Source organism: Lethenteron reissneri, chromosome 72 (assembly GCF_015708825.2).
Source record: "Lethenteron reissneri isolate LAM-NWPU_2019-01 chromosome 72, ASM1570882v1, whole genome shotgun sequence".
Lineage (NCBI taxonomy): Eukaryota > Metazoa > Chordata > Hyperoartia > Petromyzontiformes > Petromyzontidae > Lethenteron > Lethenteron reissneri.
Genome location: NC_083850.1, coordinates 4,272,881 through 4,297,507, shown reverse-complemented (window position 1 = coordinate 4,297,507; position 24,627 = coordinate 4,272,881). Strand labels below are relative to the sequence as shown.

The 24,627-nt window shown below is 44.3% G+C and overlaps 1 protein-coding gene across 1 annotated transcript in view; it reads left to right on the top strand.

The window, feature by feature from the left end:
• Positions 1-24,627, top strand: part of LOC133361335 (zinc finger protein 91-like) — a gene marked incomplete at its 3' end in the record, with an annotated part of 99,319 nt that overhangs the window by 59,485 nt on the left and 15,207 nt on the right. Inside the window, exons 6-7 of the mRNA XM_061580266.1 lie at positions 2,206-2,415; positions 14,864-15,433. Coding sequence (XP_061436250.1) covers positions 2,206-2,415; positions 14,864-15,433 — 780 coding nt within the window. The remainder of the gene's footprint in view (positions 1-2,205; positions 2,416-14,863; positions 15,434-24,627) is intronic.

Genomic DNA, 24,627 nt, shown 5'->3' with positions numbered 1-24,627 from the left:
AATAGCAATATTCAGTATGAGTATGTAAAATAATCGCACAAACGCAATATTAGCCCGTGAAATAATGAATCGTTACAATTGTAATGACTCCGGACTCAGACTGCAGAGGGTTCTTTTATTTAGCCTTTAACGCGGTTTCAGACCCCAGGCGTCACGATATAGCAACGACGACGACGAGACAGCAACCAGCCAACACAGCCCCAAACCTCGTTCCTCCCCCTCTCTCATTCTCGGCGTGAACCTCCGCCCACACTTGGTCTCGCCTTCCCTTCTCGAACTCTCTCTATCTTGTTGTCACCACTTGTCCCTTAGTTGATGCACTGTCTTTACATCACCCACCTCTATGACCTCTACCTGACCCCGCCATGGGCGGAGCAACTTGGATTTTCCCGGTGGCATCTGTAGGCAATACAACCATGCCCTGTCCCCGACCAACCATGGAAGCACGTGTTCCCGCCGGCCCGAGTTCTTTTCATTAGCGGCTTGCGCTCTGGTGGGGAAAGGTCCTCGTTATGAATCGTTTCGCGACGTTCAGGTCCAGAATACCGAAGTATACCGGGAATCACCTGTACTTAAAAACACGTAAACTGATAACACTATAAACAATAACACTCAACATTAAACGACAATAAAAATATCAACTGTTTTTATAATTTATAGCACCATTAACGGAGGTACGGTATTTAAATCTCATTAGAAGTATTACAATCGCACTCTACACATATGTATGTAAATTATCTGTTAAATCGAACCGGGGGTCGGATATGTGAACTGTGGGGGGTACAGGGCAAAAATCGCATTCACATTTTAGAATAACAATATTGTCGTATTAGCATTTCACTGTGCTTGAATGTATGTTACGTGCAAATGCAAATCGTCAGTCGTAAATGCGAGGGAGGGGTTAAGAGGTACACGTTTAATCCAGTGTTAACATTTATTTTAGCATCATATTTAACGACATTGTTGTTGATAATAATTCGTCTGGACATGTCATGTGACTTGTTCTACTCGATCAACCAAAATTATTACAATGTCGGTCATACAGGAGTGTGATTTCATTCATGAGTAGTATTCACAGAGCCCTTATGACACTAACCTACCTAAAGTTATGGTTAAACAAAGTAATCTTGAGTGACTTAATTATCAGCTCAGACATGATCATCGCAATCATTTCCAAAGACGTGTGGGGTCCTGCGAGAGCAGGTCCCGACTACAAAAAGCTGGGCAGCAGAATCGGAAGTAGCTGCGTCGCCCTCGAAATGTGATGTTGCTGCTGTTGTTGTCGCTGCTGTTGTTGCTGCTGTAGTTGATTCTGTTGCTGTAATAAACGCAGGGAGGTGGTGTTCCGTGATGGGATGACGCCTTTGATTAAAGCCTCTGATCAAACTCACCCGATTGACGCCCTTGATCGTCGCATTTGATCAACTCTGATATTGTATACTCTCACATGTTAAGCTCTATCATAGTGAAACATAATATTATAACCTATGAACTACAACCTATCCATTGTAACGCTGTAAAAGAATATTACCTATTGGGTTTCACTCCCTCGTCGAGAAGGCCGCTCTCTTCCTTTTCTAAAGTTACATGCTAATTTCTCTGCATTCACTTTAAATCGAGGACAAAGTTTTTCCATTTATTCAAAATAAGCGCACAATTACACACTGAGATGCACTTACATATTCATGCATGAAGCACAATGGGCACATTACCCTTCGGTTTGTTAATAGACATGCGGATTGTACCTTCCAAAATTAACAATCGAATGCAAATATCCTGAAAGACAAAGGATTTGATCCTAGGGGGGGAGTTATAAGGCGGCTCAGAAGCAGAGCTCAATGCCATTTCGAGAGGAAACTTGATGAGGTTGGACGCTCGACTCGTCGCTCTACTGATCGCCCTTCAACCGCGAGACAACGCAGCCTGGCGAGCACAATTGCTGAGTCGACAGTTAGGCGACTTTGGGTCGGGAGAGTTCGTGGCGACATCTTCAGAAGGGTTACAGACATCGATATACCATGAATCTCCAAGTAAGTGTCTATTTTCGCGGATAAACTCGTTCTTGTTTTAGCAGTTAACAACATCCAAAACTCAACGCTAAACATCCTTGCCGATAGCGTACTTTTGACTCGATAACACCGCTGCTGTTACTACGCTCACATGGAGCAGAGACGCTCTCCACAGCCACACGCACACGGAGGCAAGAAGCCATTCAATTGCTCTGTGTGTGGTAAGTCCTTTTCACGGCCATCACATCTTCAGAGACACCAGAGAACACACACGGGCGAGAAGCCATTCCTGTGCCCTGTGTGTGGGAAGACATTTGCACGGTCATCACATCTTCAGAGACACCAGAGAACACACACGGGCGAGAAGCCATTCCTGTGCTCTGTGTGTGGGAAGGCATTTGCACGGTCATCAAAACGGAACAGGCATCAGAAGGTCCACGATGATAGGAAGCTGAAATCAAAAGGTGAAATTCAAGGTGCTGCAATGAATCCTGAAGATAATTCCACCTTCGATCCCATGCAGTTGGATCCCGAGAGATGGCTGGATGTAATGGAGTGGCTCGAGGATCAACCCGAGAGCTAGCGGTGACTTAAATATAATGTTGCATGCGGTTATACCTATTAAGCTGTCTTGAGTACTTGTGTGTTTAACTCTGACCCTTTAGTTTTACAGTTCGTTTGAGAGTTTCTTGACGTGCACGTGGTGAGTTTTGATGTTGTCGGATTACTTGGTGAAGTGGTGTGATGAGCAGTGGTTGTGAGATTGTTCAATTCCGGACAATATTGTAGTGTTTAAGTCTTCCTGTTGAGCTAAAGTTGGAATGCATCTGTAGTCAGATCTGTACTCAACATTTTAAACGGGTTTTTTTTCAAGTATAAAGCTTTTTTTGGATGGTAATAATCGACTTTAGGATGTACATTGATGACGCGTTCGTTGGATATATGGCCTTGACTTCAACATAGAGGCACAGTGAACAAATGTGGTGAACTAATAAGGAAATAATGAGGAATGACACTTTAACGCTTTGGTATTCCTGGAACGGATATGGTTTGCATTGTACTGTGACTGTTTGAACATAGGACATAATACATATTCGGTTGGAGTTTTAACGTAAAAATGATTGCAGATTAATAAAAACGTATTTTAACAAATATTTGTCCGTTTATTTATTTTACAATGGTCAAAGCAAAAACGTGTTTTAAGCGAGTTTCAGGTGGAGTATTTTCGTCACACAAATCTGACCTTAACCGGCAGCATCTTGGCTGTCTCTCCATTAACATGTGTCCCTGGAGGGGAAAGGTCCCCATTAGAAATCTATTCGCAACGTTACAGTCCCAAATCATCAAGTATGACATGTGAACTGTAACACTATCAACGATAACACAAATAATTAAAATACTATAATCTATTAACTAGTTTCATCATTTATAACACCAAAAACAGAGGTACGGTATTATTAGTTTTGAACAAAATAAACGGAGGTTCGTGATTATAATCGCATAATAATAATTATAATCGCACTGTGATAATGTTAGAATCACACTTTGGCCATATGCATGTTTAGTGAATGCGAAGAGAGGGTAGGATTTGCAAGATTTGAATCTCATTATAATTATTAAAATCCCACTGTAGTCGTATTAGAATCAAACTGTCCACTGTTGGATGAATGTCATGTTAATTTAATCGAATAGCTATATACCGTATGTAAACATATAAAGTGTATATACAATCACATATTATAACATAATTATATTACATATGATTTGAACAACATACGTTCATTTAAAAAAACTGAGAATTTCGTGGACCTTGTGGAGAGATGGAACGCAGTGGATCGGATCGTCTCCGCTGCTGTCGACGGGGCCAAGGAGCGAATGCTTAACTCCAGTCACAGCGCCATACCCAAACTACATCTCCCCGACAATATTTGAGGACGCGATTGAAGGTAACAATCGTCACGAAAAGGCATGATTACAATGTCTTTCATAAAGGAGTATGAGTTCATTCATGAGTAGTATTCGCTAAGCCCAGATGGCACTAACCTGCACTCAGTTATGTTGAAACAAAGTAAACATTAGTCGCTCAAATCTCAGCTCATTCATGGTCATTGCAATTATTTCCAAATGCGTGTGGGGTCCCACGAGGACAGGGCACGGCCAAAAACTCTAACATTATAAACTCTAACAATATAACTATTATAGCTATACATTGTAAAGCTATAACTATACCACTGTAAACTACATTTATAGTAAAATCTAATGTTGTGAACTCGAACATTAAAACCTATGAGCTCGACATTATAACACAAAAAAATAACATTATAAACTAGTGTTATAGATTAGAATACCATACATTGAAGTGAGAGAAATCGCATTCGAATTATTAGAATCACTCCGTAGTCCTCTTAGAAGTACGTTACATGTCTGTATGTAATATGTATGTATGTAACATGTCTGTATGTAACATGTCTGTATGTAATATGAATGTATGTAATATGTATGTAACATGTATGTATGTAACATGTCTGTATGTAATATGTATGTATGTATTATGTCTGTATGTAATATGTATGTATGTAATATGGACGTGCGAACCAAGGGTGGGATCTGTGAAACGGAAGGTGCAGGATCAGGATCTGATTACGTTTTTTATCGCACCAGAATTACACTGTGCTCAAATCTACGTTATATGAAAATACGCATCAGAAGACCAAAATGTGGCATGCGGGGTGCCAGGTTTAGAATCGCATAAAATTATTAGAATCACACCATCATCGTATTAGAATCAAGTTGCCCACTGATTCATGAATGTTCTATCTCAATGGCATCGAATAGCAATACACAAGTATGGAAATGTATAAATAATTGAACAAACCCACTATGAGCTCGTGCGATTATGAATCGTTACAATTGTAACGACTCCAGACTCTGTAGACTGTAGAGGGTTATTTTATTTAGCCTGTAACACTGCTTACGACACCGGAATCACGATATAGCAACGACAACGACGAGACAGCAACCAGCCACGACCCGATATTCCACCAAAACAGCCCCGGACCTCGTTCCTCCCCCTCTCTTATTCTCGGTGTGAATCTACCACCACCCTTTGTCCCACCTTCTCTTCTTTCACTCTTTATAGCCTATTGTCACCGCTTGTCCCTTAGTAGATGCACTGTCTTCACATCAGCAATATGTTTTAGAAGCCAAGTGCATCAGGGCAGCAGCTGTAGCAAAATTCCCCGACGCCCAACAATCACAATCTTAACGGGCAACTGCAAGGGGTACGCGGTGTGACCACACTCACTCGACAACATCAACAAACCAACACAATAACCACAACAATAAATATCAAACGCTTCCACATTGTGAAAGGGAACCCTTCCCATCGTTCCTGGGTTGGGAGTGGAGCCTACTAACACAACCTTGAGCATTTTGACCGGGTTCTCGACGCCAGTCCCTCGCCCATCATGGAATATTGTGCCTTTCAGGCACCGATCCCTCACCAGTGGCGGATCCTTGAGGCACCCCGGGCCTCTGGGGCTCGGAAACTGTGAGCGGCACAACACATTTCCTTTGGAGTACGGTTTCCGTTGCCGAGAGCCCCACCACGTCGGACACACCAGACTTGGGCTGTACAGGACATGGGGATGAGCTGTCTGGGTGGGGACGGACATAAGTCTTGAGGCGCGATGGGTGGACGAACCAACTGCAACGCCCTATCTGTATTCGTTACACACTGCAGCCGTTTCACCTCTATGACTTCAGCTGTATCACTATAAACGATAACACTCAACATTAAACGACTATAAACTGGTTTCCTAATTCATTACACCATAAACTGAGGTACGGTATTCAAATCTCATTAGAAGTATTATAATAGCACTCTGCTCAAATGTATGTAAAGCGAACGTTCCATCGAACCGGGGGTTGGATATGCAAACTGGGGTGGGGTGCAGGGTTAGAATCGAATTCAAATTCCGAGAATAACAATATTGTCGTATTCGCATTTTACTGTGCTTGACTGTATGTTAAGTGTAAATGCAAATTGTTAGTCATAAATGCGAGGCAGAGGTTAAGAGGTGCATGTTTTTTTCCAGTGTTAACGTTTATTTTAGCATCATATTTAAGGACAATATTGGAAATAAAAGTTCGTCTGGACATGGCACGTGCCTTGTTCGTCTCGATCAACCAAAATTAGTAGAATGTCGATCATAAAGGAGTGCGAGTTCTTTCATGAATAGTATTCGCTGAGCCCCTAGATACTAACCTACACACAGTTATTGTTAAACAAAGTAACGTTTAGTCACTTAATTCTCAGCTCAGACATGATCATCGCATTCATTTCCAAAGATGTGTGGGGTCCCGCGAGAGCAGGGCCTGGCTACAAATAGCCGAGCAGCAGAAACAGCAGAATCAGAAGTAGTTGCGTAGCCATTAAAATGTGATGTTTCTGCTGTTATTGTTGCTGCTGTAGTTACTTCTGTTGCTGTTATGTATTGGGTGGTGGCTCATTTACTCATCACCACCCATAATCATCAGCATCAATATCCATTATCATCACCAATCATCATTATCACTATCAACTCACCATCACCAACCATCGTCATCACCACCACCCAACCATCACAACCAACATTCATCATAACCACCACCAATCATCCATCATCATCAACACCCATAATCACAACAACCCATCATCATCACCACCCATAACCATCACCACCCATCATCATAACCTCACCAATCATTACCACCACCCATGATCATTACCACCCATCATAATCACTACACGTTATCATCACCGACCATCATCATTACCACCCTTCATAATCACCACCCTTCATAATCACCACCCATCATCATCACCACCATCCATTATCAAGAAACATCATCACCACCCATCATAAATTAACAAACACAAACAGCTACAAACATAGATATGTAACCTGACACAGACATAGATAACAGACACACACAAATAAACAATCTCATTAACAACTTAATTATAAAAAGCCCATATTACCACTGCCAGGATAGGTGCACACAGACAAATCCTTTACACAATAATAATTTACATGGAACTCAAATTCACACTTAGTACAACCACCTCACTCACTTAAATATAACTACAGATCAATAACTATAATACAAACCTGAATTTAAAAGTAAATAAACTAATGGGATGGTGTTTATACACTTGAAATGTAATGAATGAAATGCAAGTTAATAATTCCAATTAAACAAAAAATAACTACGAACAAATATGAAGCCTGAGGCCTAGGTATATGCCAGGCCTAATGGCCAGGCATCGCTTCAGTCCTCGCCGCAGTAACGGCGACATCAAAGACAGCACAAACCGAGGGGGCAAATGTTTAATGTCGAACAGAGGGCTCTGCTGTTTCCGGTGACGCACACCACCCGCACTGCACCACGTGGTGTGCCCGCCAAGCGCGTGGGGGCGGAGCCTCGCTGTAGTGACGTCACCTCTGTTACGTCATAGCCACGCCTCCACCCGCAGTCGAGTGGAATGCGCACGAGTGAGCAGCAGCAGAAGAAGCCTTTGCAGAGCGAATCGTCAACGAGGTGAGCGTCCCTGTTGACGATGTGTGTTGTTTATTTTTACTGCACGTTTTGACTACAAACTAAAGCTTCATTATTTTTGAATATGTTGGAATTTGGATTTTCTGCAACCAAATTAGGACTATTAGGTTACTTGGCATGCTCTGATATGTTACTGTTACTGTCATTGTTTAGACCCAAAGCAAGTCAACATTTAAAACGTTCATAACTAACCTGTTTAAATCTCATATAATATGATTAACATGTCTATAATGATTGTGTTCTGATTGCCTGCATAATTGTGCCCTGCATTGCATGTATTGAATGTTATCCAACACGGGGGAGGAGTCTGCCTTTTAGTTCAGACCCGAGCTGCTGCCATAGACGTCTCTTATCTGTGATGTCACAGCCACATGGGCGGTATCTCTGACATCAAGTGACCTACGACGTCATTCTCGGGTTATAACAAATAATTTAAGTATTGTCATTTGACCCCAATGACCTACAAGACATAGGGGGGCCTTTATCAAGCAGTTGATTAATACAAATGGGCTGTGCATCAACATGCTTGTCTGGATTAGAGGTTAAACATCACGGTTATATCTGGCGATTCTGTTTAATGCAATAGGTAGTTGGAATAAACATGTTCGCGTGGGTGGATGAGTGAGTGATCTGACGCACGCGTGAGTGGACAAACAAGCGAGTGAGTGGTGTTGTAAAACAAACGGCACGAAAGTGATTTGATTGGTACAGCGATTGGTCAAATATGTAATAATTGAGAGGATGAGTGAATCAAAAGGTTGCTAAATCTTAGCGTTTTTACAACCTCCCCAGGCCCTCCAACATCAAACAGAAACTATTCCTTCCCAACAACATGGACAGACAACGCAAGTGGGCTGAGATCTTGGAGGACTATGATGGTAAGTCCCAGTTACCTGCAGCACGTGGCTTTTATGCAGAGGAGGCAGCTCCCCGATTAATTATTTTTAGTGGACGTGGCTTGGTGGTGATGGGAAGAGGTAAACGGTCAAGTGTGGCAGACAGTATGGATTTAGAGCTGCGTTTCAAGCATCTTTGTTTAAACGGGGGTCTCAAGTTCATGAAATTGATGGTCTCAACATGCTTACAAAAATATTACTTGTAATGTTTTACTGCCATGTGACTAATGTTTCTCAACAGTAGGTCATGTTATGTGTTAAGAGGTAATTACAAGAATCTCAGAATTAGTTGTGTGAATATCCACGTGCTTCGTTCTCTAATACGTGACTCGTCCTTTGAATTAATTTTGTTTTCCGTAGCCCGGGAGTCATGGCGCCAGTCGACCACGTGGGGGGACATTATGGATGAAGTGGACCCTTTCCCAGGCCAAAGCTATGAAAATCGTTCCCCAAAGGTGTGTATGGGGTCTATGGGAGTCAAACACCACATTCTCTCCACACTCCCACACCATTGCACCAAAACATCACTACACCTCACATCACCACACAATCTCTTCACATCACCACCAACTCGATACAATATACTCTTAGTTTTTTCGGTAAAGTCACGTACGTGACTCTTTCTTAGGTTTTTTCGGTAAAGTGACATACGTGAGTATGAATGCTTGCAGTCACGAAAGATTCAATTCGAGAATCAATACAATATCATAGAGCCTCATAAAGCGTCAATACCATCACAAGGCACCGTCTCTCCAGAACATTCCACAATTTCTCCTCTCCGTATCACAACACCATCTCCCAACACCATCACTCCATCCCTCCATCATCACGTCATGCCATGAGTTAATGTGCATGTTTGCATCCTTACATAGATGTGCCAGTATGCATTTTTGTTTGTCTATGTGCCCGTCCATGTTTGTGTGCCTGCGAGAATGGATTTTGTCCTGAGTGTGCATGTCTGAATGGGTATGTGCTTATCTTCGCGTGAACAGAGGAGCATTGGGGAGGTGAAGAACGTCAGCGGAGTGAAGCGTCTCCAGGAGGACAAGCGCCTTGCGAAGGAGAAATGCACAATGGAAGAGAAGCGCCCCAATGAGGTGAAGCGCCTCGCCAAGGTGAAGCACCAAACGGAGCAGAAGTGCCTTCGAAATAATATCCTCAAAGACGTGAAACGGGTCATGGAAAAGCGCCTCCTTGAAGAAACGCGCTTCGTGGAGGAGAAGCGCCTTCGCGAGGTGAAGCGTCTCAAGGAGAAGCATCTGGAGGAAGAGAAGCGCCTCATAGATGTGAAGCGGATCAAGGAAGAGAAGCGCCTCATGGAGGAGAAGCGGGTGGAAGAAGAGAAGCGCCTTGTCGAGAAGCAGCACCTCATTGAGGTGCAGCGAGTCGAGGAAGAGAAGCGCCTCATGGAGGAGAATCGCCTCTTTGAGGTGAAGCGTCTCATAGAGCTGAAGCGTCTTGAGAAAAAAAATAAGCGACTTGAGGAGAGGCGCTTTCGCAAGGTGAAGCTCCTCGAGGAGAAACGTCTCATGCAGGAGAAGCGCCTCGTTGAGGTGAAGCGTCAAGAGGAGGAGGAGCACTTGATGGAGGAGAAGCGTCTTGTGGAGCAAAAGCGCCTCGAGGAGGAGGAGCGCCTCGCCAAGATCGAGCGACAATGGCTCCAGACCGATACCACCAGCAGCAGCACCACTACTACTGACATCGCCACCGCCGCCACCGCCACCACGTCCTCCAATCCTGTGTGGGGCCCAATCGCTCCGAGCTTTGGAGAAGAGGGCTTCCAAGAAGATAAAGCAAACTCCGGAGTCATTGAGCCACGGTAAAGCACTCTGCGTGTGCGCCCTGTGTGTTTATTTTTGTTATGTATTACCATGCTTCTCACGCAGCATCAGCCTTACTCGGTCTCAAGACTTTTTTTCAGGAGGATTCTGCCAAGTTTGCTCGCATTTTGCAAGAAAGTTGCTACAGTTTGCGATCCAAATTGAACGATTTGCATTGCTTGTGTGGGTTCAGTAACAGGGAGAAAGCTGCATAACTTTCCCTGAACAGCTGGCTGCATAATCCACACGGAGAATGTGGCCAAACGTGGAAATCAAACCCAGGTCAATGTCGCTGTGATGCACAGGTGCTCAAGCCCTGTCACGCTCTCAAAATTCACTGACACTGCAAACTCCACGTGTACATTCCGCTATACTGTGGACAGATTTATTTTTCGTAACTGGTTTCTGAGTTAGACCACATAACAAAGTGGGCATATCTTCACCATGTAACCCTCCATCCACCGTGAGATTTTCGCTGTCTATCGCCTGTTTCCAGGCCAGTTGCCAAGTCGCTTTGTAATGCACAGCGACAGCTACCACTGAGAGGGGTGTCCAATTTAAAACGCGATGAGATGAGAGATGCGAGAGGCTCATCGCATGCAATGCACTCTGAGATGCCTTCGACGTCCAGGGAGGTGGCTCTCTCGACCACGAATCACTGACGGATACTTTTTTAAAATCGTGGATGTGTTGAAGCGACCAAATGGCCGTGCACTCATTCTTCACCATTACAGTTCAGATCTTGCTTCCCGCCTTGGCTATTATTGCTGCTGCATTGACCACACAGATACACACCCATTCCGTCACAGTGGACGTTCAGGATCTCTATCGATGCCATTTGAAATGCTTAGGACATTATGTGCAAGGGGTCAATTAGAATATACATATAGAAAGTTTCAATCTAGATTTTTTTCGTGACTACAGGGATCCATACTCTTTGGTTATATCGGTAAATTCACGTAGGTATGAAATAAAATAAATTTAATTAAATCACGACGTTTCGATGGACCATGTCTTTATTGCAAGAAAATGTATTGCTGTGGGTTTCCCACCTTATGATGATTGCTTGTGTTACAATCTAAACGTTGTGATTTAATTTATTTTATTTTATACCTACGTGAATTACCGAAAGAACCAAATTATTCAGCTAAATTTGCACAGCAACGCCACCCACTACTGTGAAACTACAGCAGTCTGTGTGGGACACAGCTGCACCTATCCCAAGGATAGCCTGGCGCCATGAGAATGACAGCACCAATACTAAGCACACTCACTAGCAATGTCGTTATTGCTGTTTCTATTCAGCTCGAATTAATCCGCCACACATTCCACCCACGGACGATGCCTTCATATCCGCCTGCCCGCCGTACCTTTCTTCATTATTGACAACTTGCAGCTCAGCACACGGCAGATGCCTGCGCAGCGCGACTCACGACCTCCTCTCGATACCAAGATCCAGGATGGTCATCGTGTCTATGCGCCGCTTCTCGGTGGCAGCCCCAACAGTCTGGAACGATATCCCTCTGCACATTCGCAGCATCACCTCAATCACCTCCTTCAAGAGACACTTAAAAACTCACCTCTACAATCATGCTTTTGAGCGACTCTGAGCTTGGCTCCGCGCCTCTGAGTTGCGGCCACTACGTCTTGCGCGCGTTACAAATTGTACTATTATTATTAGATGGCGATGTCTGCCATAGCAGCAAGGTGGAACGGTGTCGTGTTTGACAGACAACCATCACAGTTTTACCATGTCTAGTGGTGGTCTCCCTGTTACAGGTTGAGTCACAAACCGCACCTCTCTATAACAAAGGCTCAGTCTTTGTTATGCAGTCTATTCTTAGTCTTAAGCCTCACCTTACCATATTAATAAAAGTATGTGGCCCTTGCCCCACCACCTTCTCCAACCATTATATAAACGGAGTGGTAGCTTCTGCAATCTCTCATTTACTTGATACAGCTGTCGTGGCTGTGACGGTACCACCTTAAGACGGAAGCTTGTGTTGCCTCCGAAACGTCGTGATTTTTATTTTATTTTACTTTTTAATGTTTTTTACCTACGTGACTTTACCGAAAAAACCTAAGAATATGAATCATTGCAGTCACGAAAGCTTCAAATCTAGAACGGTGTCGTGTTGTCGCTTCACAGATCTGAGCCAGCGCAGCCCTCCTCCTCACTCATCCAGGCCTTTGGAGCGAAGACAGAGTTTGTGGGGAAGCAGACGAAGCAAGAGGTGAAGGAGGAGATGATGGAGGATGAGGTAGAGACAGAGGAGGAGAAATCGGAGGAAGAGAAGGCAAAGGAGGACGAGATTGTGATGGTGACAATGGAGGAGAACACGGAGGGAGAGGAGAAAGACAATACAGAGATGGAGGACAAGGAGACAACAAAGGATGAACAGATGGTCGTGGTGGAGGACATGGAGACGACGGACAAAGGGGAAACAATGGTGGTAGAGGAGGAAGAGAAGACGGTGGTGGAGATGGTGGTGCCGGAAGGTGAGGAGGAGATGAAGGAGGAAGAGATGGTGCTAGCGGAGGAGAAGAAGATGGAGAAGATGGAGGTGGCGCAGGAAGAGGAGGTAGAGGAGAAGATGGTGGTGGAGGATGAAGAAGAGGGGATGGAGGAGGATGAGACGGAGGAGAAAACGGAAGAGGTGCAGGTGGAGATGCACGAAAAGAAGAGGAAGCGAGGGGGCCTCGCTCGCGTGGCGAGAGCGATCGCCTCACTCCTCCGCCGCGTGCTGCTTTGTGGTGGCAGGTCCACCGCCCAGTAGGGGTGGTGGCGGTGGTCGTGCATCGGTGCCAACCGTGACCACTATCACCACACTACCCGCCCACCCCGTGATACTCGCTACACACACCACACGGTTCCCCAGAGAGACGGTGCCACTGGGACCACAGCTGGGGAATGAAGCTGAGCAGCAGATGCCAGGACTACAGCGGAGAATGACTGCTGCCAGGAGACCTCACATCACACACACACGGGACTATGTCATTAGCATAGCCGGCCCCACAATGGGCCCCTTCCATGCTGGTTTTCATCCAGGCAGTCCTCATGGGATGACCTTGCCATGGTGTCCAGGACATGGTCGTATTATCATTTTATTGTGCTTGAATGTATGTTATGTGCAAATGCACATCATTTGTCGTAAATGCGAGGGAGGGGTTACGAGGTGCACGTTTAATCCAGTGTTAACATTTATTTTAGCATCATATTAAAGGACACTGTTGTTGAGAAGAATTTGTCTGGACGTGGCACGTGCCTTGTTCTACTCGATCAACCAAAATTAGTACAATGTTGGTCATACAGGAGTGTGATTTCATTCATGAGTAGTATTCACACAGCCCTCATGACACTAACCTACCTAAAGTTATGGTTAAACAAAGTAATCTTGAGTGACTTAATTCTCAGCTCAGACATGATCATCGCAATCATTTCCAAAGACGTGTGGGGTCCTGCGAGAGCAGGTCCCGACTGCAAACAGCTGGGCAGCAGAATCGGAAGTAGCTGCGTCGCCCTCGAAATGTGATGTTGCTGCTGTTGTTGTCGCTACTGTTGTTGCTGCTGTAGTTGCTTCTGTTGCTGTTATATACGCAGGAAGGTGGTGTTACGTGATGGGATGACGCCTTTGATTAAAGCCTCTGATCAAACTCACCCGATTGACGCCCTTGATCGTCGCATTTGATCAACTGTGATATTGTATACTCTCACATGTTAAGCTCTTTCATAGTGAAACATAATATAACCTATGAACTACAACCTATCCATTGTAACGCTGTAAAATAATATTACCTACTGGGTTTCACTCCCTCGTCGAGAAGGCCGCTCTCTTCCTTTTCTAAAGTTACATGCTAATTTCTCTGCATTCACTTTAAACCGAGGACAAAGTTTTTCCATTTATTCAAAATAAGCGCATAATTACACACCGAGATGCACTTACATATTCATGCATGAAGCACAATGGGCACATTACCCTTCGGTATGTTAAAAGACATGCGGATTGTGCCTTCAAAAATTAACAATCGAATGCAAATATCCTGAAAGACAAAGGATTGGATCCTAGGGGGGGAGTTATAAGGCGGCTCAGAAGCAGAGCTCAATGCCATTTCGAGAGGGAACTTGATGAGGTTGGACGCTCGACTCGTCGCTCTGCTGATCGCCCTTCAACCGCGAGACAACGCAGCCTGGCGAGCACAATTGCTGTGTCGACAGTTAGGCGACTTTGCGTCGGGAGAGTTCGTGGCGACATCTTCAGACGGGTTCCAGACATCGATATACCGTGAATCTCCAAGTAAGTGTCTATTTTCGCGGATAAACTCTTAAACGTGTTCGTCGTCAAATTAGCGGGATTTTTTTGCGTCTCGGTTCGACGCGAGTGTCGTTCTTGTTTTAGCAGTTAACGAAATCCAAAACTCAACGCTAAACATCCTTGCGGCCGACAGCGTACTTTTGACTCGATAACACCGCTGCTGTTACTAAGCTCACATGGAGCAGAGACGCTCTCCACAGCCCCACGCACACGGAGACAAGAAGCCATTCAATTGCTCTGTGTGTGGGAAGGCATTTGCACAATCGTCAACTCTTCAAACTCATCAGAGAACGCACACGGGCGAGAAGCCATTCCTGTGCCCTGTGTGTGGGAAGGCATTTGCACGGTCATCAACTCTTCAAACTCATCAGAGAACGCACACGGGCGAGAAGCCATTCCTGTGTCCTGTGTGTGGGAAGGCATTTGCACGGTCATCAACTCTTCAAACTCATCAGAGAATGCACACGGGCGAGAAGCCATTCCCGTGCCCTGTGTGTGGGATGACATTTGCAAAGTCATCACATCTTCATAGTCATCAGAGAACACACACGGGCGAGAAGCCATTCCTGTGCCCTGTGTGTGGGAAGACATTTGCAAAGTCATCAAATCTTCATAGTCATCAGAGAACACACACGGGCGAGAAGCCATTCCTGTGCCCTGTGTGTGGGAAGGCATTTGCAGACTCATCAACTCTTCATAGTCATCAGAGAACACACACGGGCGAGAAGCCATTCCTGTGCCCTGTGTGTGGGAAGGCATTTGCACGGTCATCAACCATGAACAGGCATCAGAAGGTCCACAATGATAGGAAACTGAAATCAAAAGCTGAAATTCAAGATGCTGCAATGAGTCCTGAAGAAGTTTCCACCTTCGATCCCATGCAGTTGGATCCCGAGAGATGGCTGGATGTAATGGAGTGGCTCGAGGGTCAACCAGAGAGTTCGGGGTGACTGAAAAAATATTATGTCATGTGGCTATACCTATTAAGCCATATCGAGTTCTTTAGTGTGTAATTTTGAACATTTTAATTTTACAGTTTTTGTGAGAGTTTAATGACGTGCCCAGTGGTGGTTTGTAATGTTATCGGATTACTTGCCGAAGTGGTGTGATGAGCACTGGTTGTGAGAGGGTTCAATTGTAGTCGTTAAGTGTTCCTGTTGAGCTAAAGTTGAAATGCGTCTTTAGGTACATCTTTACTCAACATTTTAAACGATTTTTGTCAAGTATATAGCTTTTTTTGATTGGTATTAATCGACTTTAGATAGCCGATATCAGGATGTACATTGATAACGCGATCGTTGGATATATGGCCTTGACTTCAACATGGACTCACAGTGAACAAATGTGGTAAATTAATAAGGAAATCATGGGGAATGATACTTTAACGTTTTGGTATTCCTGGAACGGAAATGGTTTGCATTGTACTGGAAATGTGTGAACATAGGACTTAATAAATATTCCCTTCGAGTTTTGACGTAAAAATGATTGCAGATGAATAAAAACGTATCTTTAACAAATGTTTGTCCGGTCTTTATTTTATAATGTTCCTAGCAAAAACCTGTTAAGAGAATTCCAGGTGGAGGATCTCCGTCACACAAGTGTGCCCTTAACCCGCAGCATCTTAGCTGTCTACACGATTAACACGTGTTCATTGAGGGGAAAGGTCCCCGTAGTTAATCGTTCATCAACGTACCAGTCTCTAATTCCGAAGTATGTCGGGGATAAACTGTACTCTATGACATGTAAACTGTAATACTATGAACGATAACACTGAACATTAAACGATTATAAACTAGTGTTTTAATTTATAACCATTTAAACGGAGGTAAGGTATTATAATATCATTAGAAGCATTAGAATCACAGTGTGGTCGTTTAAGAATCACACACAAACACATTAAAAACTCATGAGATTATGAATCTTTACAATTATTATAACAATCACAAATTGTGACAAAGCGAAATTCCCACAAGTAAAACACCACGCTCACGTGACGAATTCTTAAACAAACTGCAACACTCAAGTGACAGAACTTAACAAAAAAACGCCGCAATAAAAAAAACAACATCAATGGACAAATCGTAAAAACAGACAACACACGCACGTTAGTAGCTGTTAGAAGAAGACAACACCTAGCACCTTCAACTATACACATCATACAGCCAACTCGTAAATGGGGCGGTATATGACAGCCTTCGCTGCTGTCGACGGGGCCAAGCAGCGAGTGTTTAACTCCATTGTTTCAGAATCCGTGTCATCACCCGGCCACAGCGCCTTAGCCAAACTACATCTCCCCAACAAGGCTGCCTCCCTATGTTGTGTATTTTAGCAGTTTATTTACGGACGCACTTGAAGATAACAATTCGTCTAGAAAAGGAAAGCGACTTGTTCTACCAACACGATTTCAAATTTCTATCCGAAAGAAGTATGAGTTCATTCATGAGTAGTATTCACTAAGCCCCGATGGCACTCACCTACACACAGTTATGATTAAACAAAGTAAACATTAGTCGCTCATCCCAGCTCAGACATGATCATAGCAATTATTTCCAAATCCGTGTCGGGTCCCACGAGAACAGGGCACGTCCACAAACTCTCAAATTGTAAACTGACATTGTATACTCTAACATTATAAACTCTAACAATATAACCTTTAAACTATGAGCTATACATTGTAACGCTTTAAAATAACACTACAAACTAGTGTTATAGTAAACTATAATATTGTGAACTCTAACAATATAAGCTATGTGCGATACATTATAACGCTATAAAATAACATCATTAACTAGTGTTACAGATTAGAACACCGTACATTGAAGTGTGATATTCGAATCTCATTCGAATTCTTAGCTTCACACCGTGGTCCTCTAAGAATCACACTATGCTCGTGAGTATGTAACATGTCAGTATGTAATATGCATGAATGTAATATGTATGTATGAACCCTTCCCATCGTTCCTGGGTTGGGAGTGGAGCCTACTAACACAACCTTGAGCATTTTGACCGGGTTCTCGACGCCAGTCCCTCGCCCATCATGGAATATTGTGCCTTTCAGGCACCGATCCCTCACCAGTGGCGGATCCTTGAGGCACCCCGGGCCTCTGGGGCTCGGAAACTGTGAGCGGCACAACACATTTCCTTTGGAGTACGGTTTCCGTTGCCGAGAGCCCCACCACGTCGGACACACCAGACTTGGGCTGTACAGGACATGGGGATGAGCTGTCTGGGTGGGGACGGACATAAGTCTTGAGGCGCGATGGGTGGACGAACCAACTGCAACGCCCTATCTGTATTCGTTACACACTGCAGCCGTTTCACCTCTATGACTTCAGCTGTATCACTATAAACGATAACACTCAACATTAAACGACTATAAACTGGTTTCCTAATTCATTACACCATAAACTGAGGTACGGTATTCAAATCTCATTAGAAGTATTATAATAGCACTCTGCTCAAATGTATGTAAAGCGAACGTTCCATCGAACCGGGGGTTGGATATGCAAACTGGGGTGGGGTGCAGGGTTAGAATCGAATTCAAATTCCGAGAATAACAATATTGTCGTATTCGCATTTTACTGTGCTTGACTGTATGTTAAGTGTAAATGCAAATTGTTAGTCATAAATGCGAGGCAGAGGTTAAGAGGTGCATGTTTTTTTCCAGTGTTAACGTTTATTTTAGCATCATATTTAAGGACAATATTGGAAATAAAAGTTCGTCTGGACATGGCACGTGCCTTGTTCGTCTCGATCAACCAAAATTAGTAGAATGTCGATCATAAAGGAGTGCGAGTTCTTTCATGAATAGTATTCGCTGAGCCCCTAGATACTAACCTACACACAGTTATTGTTAAACAAAGTAACGTTTAGTCACTTAATTCTCAGCTCAGACATGATCATCGCATTCATTTCCAAAGATGTGTGGGGTCCCGCGAGAGCAGGGCCTGGCTACAAATAGCCGAGCAGCAGAAACAGCAGAATCAGAAGTAGTTGCGTAGCCATTAAAATGTGATGTTTCTGCTGTTATTGTTGCTGCTGTAGTTACTTCTGTTGCTGTTATGTATTGGGTGGTGGCTCATTTACTCATCACCACCCATAATCATCAGCATCAATATCCATTATCATCACCAATCATCATTATCACTATCAACTCACCATCACCAACCATCGTCATCACCACCACCCAACCATCACAACCAACATTCATCATAACCACCACCAATCATCCATCATCATCAACACCCATAATCACAACAACCCATCATCATCACCACCCATAACCATCACCACCCATCATCATAACCTCACCAATCATTACCACCACCCATGATCATTACCACCCATCATAATCACTACACGTTATCATCACCGACCATCATCATTACCACCCTTCATAATCACCACCCTTCATAATCACCACCCATCATCATCACCACCATCCATTATCAAGAAACATCATCACCACCCATCATAAATTAACAAACACAAACAGCTACAAACATAGATATGTAACCTGACACAGACATAGATAACAGACACACACAAATAAACAATCTCATTAACAACTTAATTATAAAAAGCCCATATTACCACTGCCAGGATAGGTGCACACAGACAAATCCTTTACACAATAATAATTTACATGGAACTCAAATTCACACTTAGTACAACCACCTCACTCACTTAAATATAACTACAGATCAATAACTATAATACAAACCTGAATTTAAAAGTAAATAAACTAATGGGATGGTGTTTATACACTTGAAATGTAATGAATGAAATGCAAGTTAATAATTCCAATTAAACAAAAAATAACTACGAACAAATATGAAGCCTGAGGCCTAGGTATATGCCAGGCCTAATGGCCAGGCATCGCTTCAGTCCTCGCCGCAGTAACGGCGACATCAAAGACAGCACAAACCGAGGGGGCAAATGTTTAATGTCGAACAGAGGGCTCTGCTGTTTCCGGTGACGCACACCACCCGCACTGCACCACGTGGTGTGCCCGCCAAGCGCGTGGGGGCGGAGCCTCGCTGTAGTGACGTCACCTCTGTTACGTCATAGCCACGCCTCCACCCGCAGTCGAGTGGAATGCGCACGAGTGAGCAGCAGCAGAAGAAGCCTTTGCAGAGCGAATCGTCAACGAGGTGAGCGTCCCTGTTGACGATGTGTGTTGTTTATTTTTACTGCACGTTTTGACTACAAACTAAAGCTTCATTATTTTTGAATATGTTGGAATTTTGATTTTCTGCAACCAAATTAGGACTATTAGGTTACTTGGCATGCTCTGATATGTTACTGTTACTGTCATTGTTTAGACCCAAAGCAAGTCAACATTTAAAACGTTCATAACTAACCTGTTTAAATCTCATATAATATGATTAACATGTCTATAATGATTGTGTTCTGATTGCCTGCATAATTGTGCCCTGCATTGCATGTATTGAATGTTATCCAACACGGGGGAGGAGTCTGCCTTTTAGTTCAGACCCGAGCTGCTGCCATAGACGTCTCTTATCTGTGATGTCACAGCCACATGGGCGGTATCTCTGACATCAAGTGACCTACGACGTCATTCTCGGGTTATAACAAATAATTTAAGTATTGTCATTTGACCCCAATGACCTACAAGACATAGGGGGGCCTTTATCAAGCAGTTGATTAATACAAATGGGCTGTGCATCAACATGCTTGTCTGGATTAGAGGTTAAACATCACGGTTATATCTGGCGATTCTGTTTAATGCAATAGGTAGTTGGAATAAACATGTTCGCGTGGGTGGATGAGTGAGTGATCTGACGCACGCGTGAGTGGACAAACAAGCGAGTGAGTGGTGTTGTAAAACAAACGGCACGAAAGTGATTTGATTGGTACAGCGATTGGTCAAATATGTAATAATTGAGAGGATGAGTGAATCAAAAGGTTGCTAAATCTTAGCGTTTTTACAACCTCCCCAGGCCCTCCAACATCAAACAGAAACTATTCCTTCCCAACAACATGGACAGACAACGCAAGTGGGCTGAGATCTTGGAGGACTATGATGGTAAGTCCCAGTTACCTGCAGCACGTGGCTTTTATGCAGAGGAGGCAGCTCCCCGATTAATTATTTTTAGTGGACGTGGCTTGGTGGTGATGGGAAGAGGTAAACGGTCAAGTGTGGCAGACAGTATGGATTTAGAGCTGCGTTTCAAGCATCTTTGTTTAAACGGGGGTCTCAAGTTCATGAAATTGATGGTCTCAACATGCTTACAAAAATATTACTTGTAATGTTTTACTGCCATGTGACTAATGTTTCTCAACAGTAGGTCATGTTATGTGTTAAGAGGTAATTACAAGAATCTCAGAATTAGTTGTGTGAATATCCACGTGCTTCGTTCTCTAATACGTGACTCGTCCTTTGAATTAATTTTGTTTTCCGTAGCCCGGGAGTCATGGCGCCAGTCGACCACGTGGGGGGACATTATGGATGAAGTGGACCCTTTCCCAGGCCAAAGCTATGAAAATCGTTCCCCAAAGGTGTGTATGGGGTCTATGGGAGTCAAACACCACATTCTCTCCACACTCCCACACCATTGCACCAAAACATCACTACACCTCACATCACCACACAATCTCTTCACATCACCACCAACTCGATACAATATACTCTTAGTTTTTTCGGTAAAGTCACGTACGTGACTCTTTCTTAGGTTTTTTCGGTAAAGTGACATACGTGAGTATGAATGCTTGCAGTCACGAAAGATTCAATTCGAGAATCAATACAATATCATAGAGCCTCATAAAGCGTCAATACCATCACAAGGCACCGTCTCTCCAGAACATTCCACAATTTCTCCTCTCCGTATCACAACACCATCTCCCAACACCATCACTCCATCCCTCCATCATCACGTCATGCCATGAGTTAATGTGCATGTTTGCATCCTTACATAGATGTGCCAGTATGCATTTTTGTTTGTCTATGTGCCCGTCCATGTTTGTGTGCCTGCGAGAATGGATTTTGTCCTGAGTGTGCATGTCTGAATGGGTATGTGCTTATCTTCGCGTGAACAGAGGAGCATTGGGGAGGTGAAGAACGTCAGCGGAGTGAAGCGTCTCCAGGAGGACAAGCGCCTTGCGAAGGAGAAATGCACAATGGAAGAGAAGCGCCCCAATGAGGTGAAGCGCCTCGCCAAGGTGAAGCACCAAACGGAGCAGAAGTGCCTTCGAAATAATATCCTCAAAGACGTGAAACGGGTCATGGAAAAGCGCCTCCTTGAAGAAACGCGCTTCGTGGAGGAGAAGCGCCTTCGCGAGGTGAAGCGTCTCAAGGAGAAGCATCTGGAGGAAGAGAAGCGCCTCATAGATGTGAAGCGGATCAAGGAAGAGAAGCGCCTCATGGAGGAGAAGCGGGTGGAAGAAGAGAAGCGCCTTGTCGAGAAGCAGCACCTCATTGAGGTGCAGCGAGTCGAGGAAGAGAAGCGCCTCATGGAGGAGAATCGCCTCTTTGAGGTGAAGCGTCTCATAGAGCTGAAGCGTCTTGAGAAAAAAAATAAGCGACTTGAGGAGAGGCGCTTTCGCAAGGTGAAGCTCCTCGAGGAGAAACGTCTCATGCAGGAGAAGCGCCTCGTTGAGGTGAAGCGTCAAGAGGAGGAGGAGCACTTGATGGAGGAGAAGCGTCTTGTGGAGCAAAAGCGCCTCGAGGAGGAGGAGCGCCTCGCCAAGATCGAGCGACAATGGCTCCAGACCGATACCACCAGCAGCAGCACCACTACTACTGACATCGCCACCGCCGCCACCGCCACCACGTCCTCCAATCCTGTGTGGGGCCCAATCGCTCCGAGCTTTGGAGAAGAGGGCTTCCAAGAAGATAAAGCAAACTCCGGAGTCATTGAACCACGGTAAAGCACTCTGCGTGTGCGCCCTGTGTGTTTATTTTTGTTATGTATTACCATGCTTCTCACGCAGCATCAGCCTTACTCGGTCTCAAGACTTTTTTTCAGGAGGATTCTGCCAAGTTTGCTCGCATTTTGCAAGAAAGTTGCTACAGTTTGCGATCCAAATTGAACGATTTGCATTGCTTGTGTGGGTTCAGTAACAGGGAGAAAGCTGCATAACTTTCCCTGAACAGCTGGCTGCATAATCCACACGGAGAATGTGGCCAAACGTGGAAATCAAACCCAGGTCAATGTCGCTGTGATGCACAGGTGCTCAAGCCCTGTCACGCTCTCAAAATTCACTGACACTGCAAACTCCACGTGTACATTCCGCTATACTGTGGACAGATTTATTTTTCGTAACTGGTTTCTGAGTTAGACCACATAACAAAGTGGGCATATCTTCACCATGTAACCCTCCATCCACCGTGAGATTTTCGCTGTCTATCGCCTGTTTCCAGGCCAGTTGCCAAGTCGCTTTGTAATGCACAGCGACAGCTACCACTGAGAGGGGTGTCCAATTTAAAACGCGATGAGATGAGAGATGCGAGAGGCTCATCGCATGCAATGCACTCTGAGATGCCTTCGACGTCCAGGGAGGTGGCTCTCTCGACCACGAATCACTGACGGATACTTTTTTAAAATCGTGGATGTGTTGAAGCGACCAAATGGCCGTGCACTCATTCTTCACCATTACAGTTCAGATCTTGCTTCCCGCCTTGGCTATTATTGCTGCTGCATTGACCACACAGATACACACCCATTCCGTCACAGTGGACGTTCAGGATCTCTATCGATGCCATTTGAAATGCTTAGGACATTATGTGCAAGGGGTCAATTAGAATATACATATAGAAAGTTTCAATCTAGATTTTTTTCGTGACTACAGGGATCCATACTCTTTGGTTATATCGGTAAATTCACGTAGGTATGAAATAAAATAAATTTAATTAAATCACGACGTTTCGATGGCCATGTCTTTATTGCAAGAAAATGTATTGCTGTGGGTTTCCCACCTTATGATGATTGCTTGTGTTACAATCTAAACGTTGTGATTTAATTTATTTTATTTTATACCTACGTGAATTACCGAAAGAACCAAATTATTCAGCTAAATTTGCACAGCAACGCCACCCACTACTGTGAAACTACAGCAGTCTGTGTGGGACACAGCTGCACCTATCCCAAGGATAGCCTGGCGCCATGAGAATGACAGCACCAATACTAAGCACACTCACTAGCAATGTCGTTATTGCTGTTTCTATTCAGCTCGAATTAATCCGCCACACATTCCACCCACGGACGATGCCTTCATATCCGCCTGCCCGCCGTACCTTTCTTCATTATTGACAACTTGCAGCTCAGCACACGGCAGATGCCTGCGCAGCGCGACTCACGACCTCCTCTCGATACCAAGATCCAGGATGGTCATCGTGTCTATGCGCCGCTTCTCGGTGGCAGCCCCAACAGTCTGGAACGATATCCCTCTGCACATTCGCAGCATCACCTCAATCACCTCCTTCAAGAGACACTTAAAAACTCACCTCTACAATCATGCTTTTGAGCGACTCTGAGCTTGGCTCCGCGCCTCTGAGTTGCGGCCACTACGTCTTGCGCGCGTTACAAATTGTACTATTATTATTAGATGGCGATGTCTGCCATAGCAGCAAGGTGGAACGGTGTCGTGTTTGACAGACAACCATCACAGTTTTACCATGTCTAGTGGTGGTCTCCCTGTTACAGGTTGAGTCACAAACCGCACCTCTCTATAACAAAGGCTCAGTCTTTGTTATGCAGTCTATTCTTAGTCTTAAGCCTCACCTTACCATATTAATAAAAGTATGTGGCCCTTGCCCCACCACCTTCTCCAACCATTATATAAACGGAGTGGTAGCTTCTGCAATCTCTCATTTACTTGATACAGCTGTCGTGGCTGTGACGGTACCACCTTAAGACGGAAGCTTGTGTTGCCTCCGAAACGTCGTGATTTTTATTTTATTTTACTTTTTAATGTTTTTTACCTACGTGACTTTACCGAAAAAACCTAAGAATATGAATCATTGCAG